Source organism: Lathamus discolor, chromosome 3, assembly GCF_037157495.1.
Source record: "Lathamus discolor isolate bLatDis1 chromosome 3, bLatDis1.hap1, whole genome shotgun sequence".
Classification (NCBI taxonomy): Eukaryota; Metazoa; Chordata; class Aves; order Psittaciformes; family Psittacidae; genus Lathamus; species Lathamus discolor.
In genome coordinates, this window is record NC_088886.1 from 121839759 (window position 1) to 121852342 (window position 12584).

Genomic DNA, 12584 nt, shown 5'->3' on the forward strand with positions numbered 1-12584 from the left:
GTCAGCCCTGGCTTTGCTCCCCGCTTCTTCCCCCTCACAGCATGCCTTTCTTCCTAACCCTTCCCTACAACCCACAAGGAGTTTTCGAAGTTGAGATGAGATTTTTCCTTCCATGAGCCTTGGATGATGTTGAGATTATGCAACGTTAACAGATGTGGGCTTTATAATTATAGCTGGCTGTCCCCGGGAGGAGCCTGCTTTCACTTCACTTGTGCTCCGCTCAGCATGGGATTCTCCCAGGATGGCTGTAGGCCTGGCAAAGCAGCCGCTGCAAGGGCAGCCGTACGAGGAATGGTCTCCAGGGAATGGCTACTCTCCTCAGGAGGGACTGCTCTGGGGTGAAGGGCTGCTCTGGGCAGCCAAGCAACCACTCGTGGTTTTTCTGGTGTGCAAACACAGATTAAATTTGCGTTCCCCAATCAGGAGAGTATTTTTGTGCCTGTTGAGGAGAAAAATACCTTCTGCAGGAAAGCAGTGGTGCTGGGATAGATCATGGGGGGCCCTGACTGGCTGCACTACTCCTGCCAAATGCTGGCTGCAGGGATCCAGCTCCCCTGGCATTAGCAAGATACATTCCTCCTCACTCCCTGTCCTGAAACGTCCACGAGCAACCACAGCTGCTGCTGCAAACTAGCAGTATTGTGTTGTGGTGTTGTGCTGTCCCATGGTTGAGCCTTGAGCATCACCATGACATTGCCCCAGGAGCAGCCACCCCCTGGCCAAGGCAATGCCTGTGTTGCGCCCAGGGATGGAGACAGAAAATGGCTGGTCCAAAAGGGATTTTTCAGGAGTCTCACAAGGTAGACATCCAGCTGGGCTGCCAGGAGCAAGCCCAATGCCTCGAGAAATCAGCTGGAACTTGATCTGTTTGTCCTGGCTGCATTATAACTCAGCTCCCAGCAAGCTGCGGGCTTGTTATGCTTGCGAGGGAAAAAGTAAGTCCAAGCCTCGACCTGTCTGGTAAGCATCGCTGCTAGTTTTAACTGGGAAGAAAAACACCGGTTCAGTGGGTGGCAGGAGAGTTTTGTGCTGGAAGTCAAATATTTCTCGATGGCTGCGGCTGCGTGGAGGTAAACTGTGGAATGCAGTTGCCAGCTTAGGATGTGGCATAATTGTTAGTGACAAATCAGTACCTGAGCTAAAGGGCCACTCTGCTTTAAACCTTTAATGCATCAGGGAAAGCCAGACGGTCCCGCATGTATTTTTTTTGGACGATGTTTGCATCTGGTCCATCCGCTCCAACAGAATGTTTTCTTTGAAGGCTTGTTTCTGTAGGCAAGTCAGAGGAGACTGCAGTTGTCTTGCACTTCTGGCAGGCTTGATGGTGGTATGATGAGCTGAGATTTCATGTCTATTTTGTTGAACAGCCTGATTGTTTTCAGGTTTCCTTACTACATGCTGTGGGTTTGATTGTTGAGCACAGCTCCTGCTCTGTGCCTACTGAAAAGGGGACTTGAGCCTGTGCTAACAGAAGGTTTTCTTCCCTGCCCTAGGACCTGGCATACCTTGCACGGTAGAGTTAAATATGCTATATGACTCTAACAAGCCTGTGTAAATAATACCTTCTTATTCAGCCCATCTACTTTCTGGCTGCACTCAAAGCCAGGTTTGCTGGCGCCCATGATAAGGGGAAGGGTTTTCCTTTTGGTTTATTCCCAAAAGCTCTGCAAAGCCAAAAGAGGATAGAGAAAACTTCAAGGTGGATCTGTAGGGTGAACAACAACCAGATAAGCAACCAGCAGCATTTTGCTTTTGAACTGGTTGCATTCAACCAAGGGTCATAGCTGAAGGCACTGCTTGCTGGCATTTCCAGGGTTATTTTTAAGAAGTGGCAATTAAATGCCTTGCTGTGGTGCCCCGCTATATATTTTAGTGTCCCTTGCTGGAGCCCTTGTTGACAAATGACTTGGCAACACAAGAAAGCAAATTTCCCTCTGTCTATACTCATCCCCTAAGGATTTCTTCGAGCATCTGCTGCTTTGCCTTTTTTCTTCTGGCTGCTGAGGCACACTAAGCATGGGTTGCACAGCTGAAAGCTTTTAGCAAGAGAGGAAAGGAGAGAAATTCAATGCACCACCCTCCAGCACACCCAAATTTTTTGGGGCTGCTATAAATGGACTTGTGGGCTACAATTACAGGCTGGATATTGGCTTGCAAATGAGTGTGGCAAGTGGCCCCTGCAACTTCACATCCCCTCATTCAAACGGTGACAACAAGCAGCTTGTTAGATGGGACAGGAGGTGGCTCACAGCAGGCTCCAGATGGCAGCGGCTGCTTGGTGTGCTTGGCGAGGTTGGCATCGCAGCCATGGCTAGGGCTGTCAGTAAAAGCACCCAGGGGGCCCTGCTCCACTGGAGCTCTTGTCTCCTTAGGCCTCCTGATGCCCAGAGTCCCAGGATGAAGCGCATTCTGTCCCATCTGTATGTATCTTTTTTTTTGCTGAGTTCCCTCTGAAGCTATTTCCTATGGATAGAGGAGACCACGCCTGAAACTGCCACCTCTGGCATGGCAGGTGCAGCAACCCCAAAGGAGACATGCAAGGCAAGGAGTAGTAGGTGTCCCATGGGTGTTTCTCTGAGGCATAGCTTTCTTACAGAAAATGCTTGGAGGCCAAAGACAGGCATGCAAGGCTTAACCTTCAGCACTGGAGTTTTGGTCAGTCTGAGGGGTGCCTTTAGCTGCTGCTTGTGTACCGTCTGCAGCCCTGTTTAGAGCTGCCATGTGTGTGACAGGCTCCACATAGCATGCTGGATCTCCAAGATGCAAAGTGTGGTGAGTTCGCCTCCCAGAATATGACTTTTCTCAGTTTCCTGAGAGGCTTCAGACCTTTTTCAATTTCCCTAGCCAGGCTCCCGTTCTGCCTACTCAACAAGTGGAGCGGGCATAGGGCTATTCCAGCCTGGAGATTGTGCTTTGGTTATATGAAAAGTGGGCAAAACTGGGATTTTGCTGTTTCAGATGATTCCGCTGTGATTTGGACTTGCTTCGACTTGCTGTGGGCTTTGAAGAGCATCTGAGGCTTCAGTGCCAGCCAAGCCTTGGGGCTGTAATGTCGGGCAGGGATGGCTATTCCTTGTTTTCATGGCTGATGTGCAGGGAAATCCTTGTGCAGCCCTCTCTGGTACTGTGGGCTAGAAACCCCAGCTCCCCCAGCAAATCTCACTAGAACCACTCAGAGCAGCTGTCACTAGATGCTCTGCTCCAGGCTGACCCAAACCTAAAGCCAGAACTATCTCACTGAGTTCCACTGCTGCTGCCCGTGGTCAGCGTTAATGAACAAGCCAAGAAGCTGTCTACTGAGTAATGTCTTCAGTCCTTGCTTGGGGCTCTATTTGGGAACATGTTTCTATTCTAGAGATGCACACAGCCATCTGTGCACTTTTGGGGATCCCACAAAGCATGTAATGCCTGTTGGCATCCCTGGGAGAAGTAATTTTTGAGTCCATGAGATACAGCAGTTGGTAGAAATGCAGAAGAATCTTGTGCAAAGAGGGGATGAGATTGCTGTTGTTAGTCATCAGCATGGTGGGGATGAAGCAGAGGGAGGGGAATAGCTAAACTAAAGGGTAATGCTGGCTTGGCAACCAACATTTACTCCATAAGTGTGTTCATTCATTTTCTAATGAAATGAGAAAATGATTCTGGATGATGGGAGAGGTGTGAGCTTGGAGCAGCCTTGTAGCAGGAGCAAGAGAGGAGACCCAAACACTTTTAAGATGGAACAGGGGCTCTGGCCATGTTTGCTCACAGAAAATGGACCTGCAGATGCACAAAATCCTTCTCTATCTTGTTTCTCATGTTCTAAAATTTCTTATCTTATGTCATAATGTCAAATATGCCAAAATGTTCATCATGTTGGGGTGTTTCAGCACCTGCATGGCCAGTGTAATCCACATCATACATTGATCCCTTCTGTCCTGGTGCCTGGTGGTGGCTGGATGGGTTATGCTAACAGTCCTGTTTGCCCTGCAGTTCTTTGTCAGCTTCATGCTACCTCTGTGGTGGTCGTGGGATTTAAGGTCAGGCATCCCACAAGTGTTGGCTGAAAGAGGGAGCAGAAGAGCTGTGGGGCCCTTGCCACTCCCATTACGCCCTTGGGATGGGGCACATGGGCTGTGCTGAGCTCCAGCCAGCCATTAGCTTTGGAGACATACACACTCCCATGGACTCTTGTCATGGTTTAACCTCATCTGGGCATCCAAGTGCCATGCAGCCACTCACTCCTTCCATCTACCCCAAGTGGGCTGGGGAGGAGAACTGGAAAAAAAAAAGGTAAAGCCTGTAGGCTGAGATAAGAACAGTTTAATATGTGAAATAAAGTAAAATATAATAGCAATAAATAGTAATGAAAAAGAGCAAGCATGAGAGAGGAATAAACCCTAAGAAAAATAATTAAAAAAGCAAGTGATGCACTAATTGCTCATCACCATTTGACCGATACCCGCCCAGTCTGAGCATTGATCAGTCCCTTCTGGGTTACTCGCAACAGTTTATATACCGGACATAATGTGCTGTGGTATGGAATACCCCTTTGGCTAGTTTGGGTCAGGTGTCCTGCTTCCTCCCAGCTTCTTGTGCCCCTCCTCACTGGCAAAGCATGAAAGACTAAAAAGTCCTTGACCAGGGCAAATGCTACTGAGCAATAGCTAAAACATTGGTATGTTATCAGCGTTGTCCTCTGACTAAAGCCAAAACACAGCACTGCACCAGCTATTAGGAAGAAAATTAACTCTGTCCCAGCTGAAACCTGGACAACTCTACACTGTACCTATCTCCATAAAATTTGTTTAAGACCACCTTTTTGCTCCTTTAAAGATTTATTTCTCCTAACACACAAAAAGCATTGGGGTGTGAACTGAATTAATCTTATGCACAAAGGTGGGTTTCAGCATTTGTCCCCACAGACCAATCAAATTTCCACTGGTGTGAATCCAAAATAAATGTCATGTCTGTGTTTTGATTATGCAGAATATTCTCTAGTGTAAATGAGATCAGGGCTTGGCCGTAGTGTTACTGCAGCTAGCCGTGCCTGCACGTCCAGCACTGGTGATGGGATTTTGACTTTTTTCTTGTTTCTCCTTTCAGTCATTGACAGTAGCCATCAGGTAAGCAGAAGCTCGTACACAGAGATAAGGACTTCTGGTGCCCTCATGGACAATGTGGAGCTGATGACGATGCTGGCTGGGAGCAGGGAGCATGCATCACTGCCTGCCAGGCATGGTATGGTGCCAGCAGTGAATGGGGTCATGGGGCACATTGGTCCCCACACCAGCAGTGGGGCTATCACCCCACTGGGAGCAGGACCCCCAGACAGCCTATCTGCTGGGACAGCAACACACCTGCCTGCCTACAACCATCATCATGGTGAGTTTTATTGATGCCAGAGTCCCTGTTTGCCATACTCAGCCTATGGTCCGAGCATAGTCAGCAGGTTAGGAAATATTCCCATCCCCATTGCTAGGAATTCAGATTTCTGGAAGAAATCCAAAAACTGATTTTTTTGAATGTTACGATGAAAGTGATTCTTGGGAGATGCTGCTGTCATTATTCAACACCCAGCAGCACCCTCAAAAGTCCTGCCCATCCATGGAGCTTGAAGGCTGCATGCAGAGTGGAGACCCCCAGCATCCCCATGCCTCTTACCAGGAGGAGCTGAACCCCATCGTGAACCCAACCTAGCTTATAAGTGCCTGGGTTAAAAATATCTGACCAGCTGCATCATGATTTGTAGCTGAGGTCCTCATGTGCAATCCTGCAAGTGAACAGTTACCTTTGGACTTGTTCATAATCTTCACCACATTGGTGGGACTGTGGTCATGAATAAACCAATGTACTTTTTTAAGCATGCGCTAAATCAGAACCTTTTTCCCACACCAGGATGACAAGGCTGTGCTAATTGCCCTATTCCCACTTCATTTTTTATCTCAGTATCCCTGGATGAAATGTGTCTTGCTGAGATATGAGCACAAAGGTTTTATTTAATTTCATAATTCCTTTTTTTCATGCTTAGGGACAAAAGTGTGGAGGTGGCCAGGGTGCCAGCTGCTGGCTGTCTTGCCATAAACTCCTTATTGCCTTCTGCATTTTTAATGTTTTTGGGTTTCTTTTTGTTTATTTTTTTGGTTTTGTTTGTTTGGTTTTTAAATCTGGGTTTCTTTTGCCACGCACAAAGGAAGACAAATTTTGAAATACTGGTATTTGTTTGTGACAGAAACCCTCTGTTCCTAGCAGTCCCTACTGCAGTGTGCTCAGTGTTAAACAGAGGAAACACAGGGGATGCAGCTGTGACTCTATTTCGTATGGTAGGTGGGGGGTACCACAGTGAGTGTGATGTTGCTGCCACTCCAGCAGAGACAAAATAACTTTTCCAGGGGAAATCATGGAATGGTTTGGGTTGGAAGGGACCTTAAAGCTCATCCAGTCCCAACCCCATTTCCACTAGACCAGGTTGCTCAAAGCCCCTTCCAGCCTGGCCTTGAGCCCTTCCAGGGATGGGGCAACCACAGCTTCTCTGGGCAACCTCTTCCAGTGCCTTATCACTCTCACAGTAAAGAACATGACCGTCTCTGCATTGCTTTCCAGCTGCTGGAAGCCATCATCATGCTGTGGGCAGCCAGGAGAGAGACAGGAGGGCTCTGGGTCCTGCCAGCATCCCAGCAGCTACTGAGAGTACAGTTTTGGCAGCCATCAGCACTGATTCGGCTGAGAGGATGCTGGGTGAGCCCCATGGGGCCTGGCGTGTGGCAGGGTTTGACAACACCATGACAGCGATGCTGCCTTCATCTGCAGAGACTCATCACTCAGGTGAGCCATCCCAGTTCAGTCTGGCAGCAAGGTGGATGTTTTTACCTAGAGAAACTGGGCATCAGTTAAGCCTGGCTCCCCTTGCATTGCTAGAGCATTGTGCACTGGATCTGGCCCTCCATCCTCACCATGTGCTCAAGGCAGTTTTCTGGCTTGCTTCATGCATGAGAGTGGAGAGATGGATCTGTGTGGCTTCTTTTAGTCTTGAAAATTATGAATTACTTGGTGCAGCTCCCAAACATAAAGTTATTGTAGGAGAGTACAGGCAAGGGGACCCCTGACTGTGGGGGGTAGGCAGAGAATGGCAATGCAGGATGCTGGGCGGGCAGTTCAGCCTGTCTCTATGCACTCATTTGCTTTCCCCCATTGTCTTGCAGGCACCAGTGACCCCTTGCAACTGCTGAGCAGCTGGATGGGCAAGGAGCCATCTGGTAGCCCTGCTGTAGTCACTGCAGCCACTTCACCAAGCCCCTCAGGGAGCAGTGGAGGGACGCTGCTGCCCGTCCCAAGCACTCCCTTCCCTGACTCTCCAGGACAGCCCCAGTCCTCCCCACAAGCCAGTAGCCAGACTGTTGCAAGCAGTGTCATGCTACACCCCAGGAATGTTATGGACAACTCCACAAGCCCCTCACGCACAACATTGCCTGCCACAGACAGCACTTTCGGAGGTGAGCTTTGCTGGCCCACAGACTTGCTTTATACCTTTAAAAAGCCTTTATATAGCTTTTATTTTCTTGAAACAGAGAAGATGCTGTGTTTTGCATATATTCTGTTTGTTATTATTTGGATGGTTAGCTGAAATTTCCTGCTGAAAGCAGGAAAAAACAGCAGAAAACATAATTTGGTCCAACACTTCCATTAAACATAAAAAAGGCCTTTGGACCTTATTGTTGTGTTTTCTGCAGGGTGGGCATCTGCAACTGTGAAATATCTCAGCTGGTTCAGTGCCAGCTGCAGAGCAAAAGTGAGGTCCCAGCCCCACCTGAGCTGAGTGTTCCACCTGAAGGCTGCTTGAAGTTAGTAACCCATACTCATGGCCATGCTGGGGGAGTTTGCTCTTGGCTAGACAGGAAGAGATGCCTGTGTTTCAACAACCCATACAGGACAGCAAACATGAGGTCCCATGTCTTCGTGGCTTTCCCTCGCTTGCTTTGCAAACAACTGGTTCCTGGAGCTCTCAAAATTGGAGGCTTTACCCCACTCCACATGAACTTACTGAAAACCTCAAGTGTTGCCAACTCCTTATTCCCTGTGTGGGGCTTTCCAGGAGCAAACACAACTCCAGCGTTTTCACCCTGACATGTCTTCTCCCTCTGTCACAGCTGCTGGGAGCAGCATCAGGGCTGCAGAAAACCTGAGGTCCAGTATCCAAAGGGTAGCACCTGGCTCAGCAGCTCAGCCCTTGGCCTTGGCGACCTCTTCACTGGCCCTGGCACAGGAACGTTTCCCCAGGCCCTCCACAGAGCATGGGTTTGCCCCTACTCACCCGGCTGTGGAAAACACTGCTGTGGGTGAGCTTGGTTAGTCTATGGTTTGTTGTTTTACCCTATTTTGTGCTTCCTTAAACATTTTTCCCTGTGTCCTGTTAAGCCCTGGGATGTGAATTGAGCTGCAGACTCATACAGGAATGTGGCCATGCTCAGGTTTCCCCCCTTTGCTCTTTGATGCTGTGTTCAAGCTACAGAAAGATGGAAAGAGAGAAAAGAGAGAGATAGAAAAGAGAGCCTGGACGGATTTCCACCAGGTGGGATTTAAAGACAAGTCCCTGCAGTCCTTATCCCATGGGGTTTCCCACTGGCCAAGTTACGCCACCTCTCATGAAGCTGTGCTGTTCTGGCAGCGAGCCCTGGGTTTTGTGCAAGGTCTTCCTGCAGTGAGGGGATTCATGCCTTTCCAAAAGAGTACTTTGTCCAGATTGAAAACTTCCTATGTTTTAATATCCTCCGTGTACTTTAAGCATCTGGGAAGATAATGCATCCATCTGTTCATAATTTCATATGTATGATTTGAATCTTTTTTATTTTTGTACTGTAGCCATTGGAAGCAGCTACCAGCCATCCAATAGCTCAGCCATGGAGAGGAGAATTTCAGACTTCCTCACCACCAGCACCTCCATTTCCACAACAGACACCAAGGGTGGAAGGAGGATGTTAAGGTCTCTGCCAGCCAGCACCAGGCTGGCTGATGCAGCAGAGATTTCCACCTCTGGGACTGAAATGACCAGCTCTTCAGCCCAGAGCCAGACCCCTGGGATGTCTCTGGGAGGTCAGGGTGGTGGTGGCAGAGGGGCCACAGACTTGTCACTCGTGGACTCACCATCTGCTTTGGAAAGCACTTCTCCAGGTGAGTTTTGATAGCTAGCCATATAACTCAGAACATTATTTAAGGATCCTTTATAAACAAAATACATCCTTTTTATTTTAAAGAAAGGAGGAATAATATTGTATTTGGCACATTCTGTACATTTAAAAACATTTCACAGAAATGAAAGTATGGATAAATATTATTCTTGTTGGAAGAAAAGGATAGATTTTCCTTGAAAACTTTCAGTTGAATTTTGCAAGCAATAATTTCAGCAGTTCCTATATAGAGACAATTTTTTCCCCTGTCTTAATGCTTTCCCAGTATGAAACATTTCCATATAGAATATTCACACACACATTATCTACATCTACTGTCTACATCATAGCAGGATGAAACCTACCCAGCTGTTTTCATTTATGTACATGCAGTTTTATAGTTCTTTTCTCCAATTTTTTAGCCTTTAGCAACAATTATGAACCCAAGAGCATCCCAGCTGCAGAAGAGGTGATGCTGCACTCGGACACCCATGGTGCTGACATGCCCAGCCTGGCAGCAGGCGCACCAAGGTACCCCACAAATGGCCACACAGCTGGCATGACAGAGGGATCTGCCAATACCACCAACCCCACCAGCTCTTCAGGGGAGACATTCTCCTCCTCATGGGCCAGGACACATCATCCTAGCAACTCACAGGAAGCCTCTGATCTCCCAACGCCTCCCAGGGAGCCTTTGCTCACAAGCTCTTTCTCTGTCTCCGGAAGTACTTTCAGAGGTAAACTTGTTAGTCTGAAAGCTGGCTGCTTTGGGGCTGGACAAGATTTCATATACCTGTATTGTTTTCTCTTACATATGTGCACCAGTTGTTATTGGATACAAGGACATTTTATTACTGGCTGTGTCAGGCTGACAGTGGGGCTGGTGGGAAAGGTGGGACTGCATCTCAGCTTTTGGGCAAAAAAGTGAAAACCATCAATGTCCTCATTGCTAATGCAACTCCTGTGCTGGGAAAAGCAGTCATCGGTCAGAAATATGTGCCTGCACATTCTCCCTGCCAAGAGACACTTTTGCTGGGGATTTGCAGCCATCATCTGGCACTGCATCTGTCATGTTGGTCTGTAAGAGAGGCAGTGTTCTGAGAGTCCCCGCAGTCACAACAGTGCTGACTTGCCCCGTGCCCTTGGAGTGGTCCCAGATGAGCTGTGCCCCACCATTCACTATTAATTCCTAATTCAGCCCATCACTCTGTGAGTTGTAGTGCAGCTCCTGCTCCTGGTGAGCATCCCAAGTGCTGCAGTATGGGAGAGCCGTGGGCAGCATGCCTGCTAAACATGGGGTAAATCAGGCTACACTGTACACGAGGTTGGGCCATGGGGGTGTTTCTGAGTATCTTGTGGGTGAGGCTGTGGCCTGCCCTGCACGGACCTGAGTGCCCAGTGCTGCGGGGTGCTTGGTCCCACAGCTGTGCTGTCAGCCCACTACTGAGATGGCAGCTTGGCTCTCTGGACTGCCACTAGAAAACCTAAGTCAGTACTGTTTTAGGTCATCCTTTAGATTTAGCTTGAAGTTTTAAACAGGCTCAAAGGCAGCTTAAATGTATAAACTGGGCATTGCGCACAGCCTGCACTTCAAAAACCTGGTTTCAAGTTGAGATTTTCATGCCTTTTTTTTTTTTAAGCCACATATGCTTGGATGTAAAGGGTTCACCTCCTTTTCCAGCTTGAGAACCTGGTCATTTCAATTTTTCAACGAACAGTATAGAAATGTGCGCTGTACAAACAATCCCTCAGATGTCTAGTTCTAGATGCATAAATCAAACTGCTTTTATTGTATCTTAGGTGTCAGAAGCAGCCACCAACCAGTTGACAGCTCAACAACAAACAAAACCCCCCGTGCTTCCTCTCCCACCAGCACTTTCTTTTCAGCCATGGCCACAGGCAGCAGTGGGAGGTCCCCAAGATCTGCCACCAGCAGCAGCCGATGGACAGCAGAAGTCTCCACGGCCACTAGTGGCATGTACAGGACCTTGGGCACTATCCGATCCCTGTCCATGTCTTCTGTGAAAGAGACCTATGGATTTCATGGGTCCAGAGAAATAACGGATTTCACCGAGTGGGTGGCAGACTCTGTGCTAACACGCTCTCGCTCTCCTTCAGAAGGTCCTTCCTTAGGTGAGCTCAAGTTAGAGGTGAAATACCATTTTACTTGTAAGTAAAAGGAGGACTGTTACTGTATCTCACACTTGCCTGACTCTTTTCATCTGTGCAGAATGTGTTGTTTGGAAGGATACAGTGTGATTTTGTGTCTGAAACTTTTCAGCTCTTGCTTGACCAAATAATGTAGTTTGGGTTTTTTACAGAAAGGGCACATATGTGGAAAGTTTCATTATGCCAAGAAAAATAATTAACTTTCAAATCGTGATTCTTCTTTTGCTATCTTCAGTTGCTATCTCCATTTAATAGGCAAGAGAACTAAGGATTAGATCAAGGATTAGATCATGTCCCTGCAGTCCCAGGGACAGGCCTCAGTGCTGCCCTCTGTCCTACCCCTTGGACCATGCTGCTTCGCAGAAATTGCACCCGCTCAGCGAATTTAAGGCAACTTTCAATGCAGACTCTGAGGTCCTTCATGTCACTTGTTCAGTTCAAGACCCTACTGGGATGCTGAAGAGTTTTGATTCCCCAGTCCTATTTCTTTAGAGTCCTTCTTGAAGACCTTCACCCTGCTCAGTGTAGTGCCTTGTCTGAACGGACTTCCAGGCTTTTCTGTGTTGGTACAGTGTTTGTTCTAGCAGCATGGAGCGCGCTCAGGCACATAATGGTGAAATCAAGTGCACAGTGTTAATAGTTCAACAGTTTTTATATAGTAGCAGTTTTCTCAGCATCAAACCATGATTTTAGAAGACAAATTTCTGTAGGAAGGATTAATGTCTTTGGAAATTTCCCATTTTCTTTGGATGATTCTCTGGATTTCATATTTACTGCTTGTGTACGTACTTGCTGCCTCTGGGTGTTACTGGAAGAAAGCTCATCTGTTTATTTATAGTTTCATATGTGTAAAAACGTAAATTATTTCTTTATCACCTCTTAGCTACTGGAAGCAGCCATGTATCATTCAGCATCCTGTCAACAGACAGAAGAACCAATTTCCCTACCACCAGTACTGCTGTTTCCACAACAGCTGCCAAGGGTGGAGGGAGAACGTTAAGGTCTCTGCCAGCCAGCGCCAGACTGGCCCGAACAACAGAGATTTCCACCACTGATACCAGAACTGTCAGCTCTCCAGACCATACTCAGCCCTCTTTGGGAGCCCAGGGTGGTGGTGGCAGAAGTGCCACTGTGTCATCCGCAGACCCATTTCTCGCAAGCTCACCATCTCCTTCAGAAAGTGTTTCCCCAGGTGAGCTCTGACTGTACCCATGGGGCTTCTTCCTATAGACCTCTAACAACTGCTCTGATTGGAGGAGTGAGGGCATGCTA

At 47.9% G+C, this 12584-nt stretch overlaps 1 protein-coding gene across 1 annotated transcript in view; it reads left to right on the forward strand.

Moving 5' to 3' along the window:
* The window catches only part of HEG1 (heart development protein with EGF like domains 1), a 56231-nt gene that overhangs the window by 14640 nt on the left and 29007 nt on the right, over window positions 1-12584 (forward strand). Inside the window, exons 2-9 of the mRNA XM_065671390.1 lie at window positions 5086-5364; window positions 6583-6804; window positions 7182-7472; window positions 8127-8324; window positions 8839-9147; window positions 9566-9880; window positions 10944-11276; window positions 12196-12504. Coding sequence (XP_065527462.1) covers window positions 5086-5364; window positions 6583-6804; window positions 7182-7472; window positions 8127-8324; window positions 8839-9147; window positions 9566-9880; window positions 10944-11276; window positions 12196-12504 — 2256 coding nt within the window. The remainder of the gene's footprint in view (window positions 1-5085; window positions 5365-6582; window positions 6805-7181; window positions 7473-8126; window positions 8325-8838; window positions 9148-9565; window positions 9881-10943; window positions 11277-12195; window positions 12505-12584) is intronic.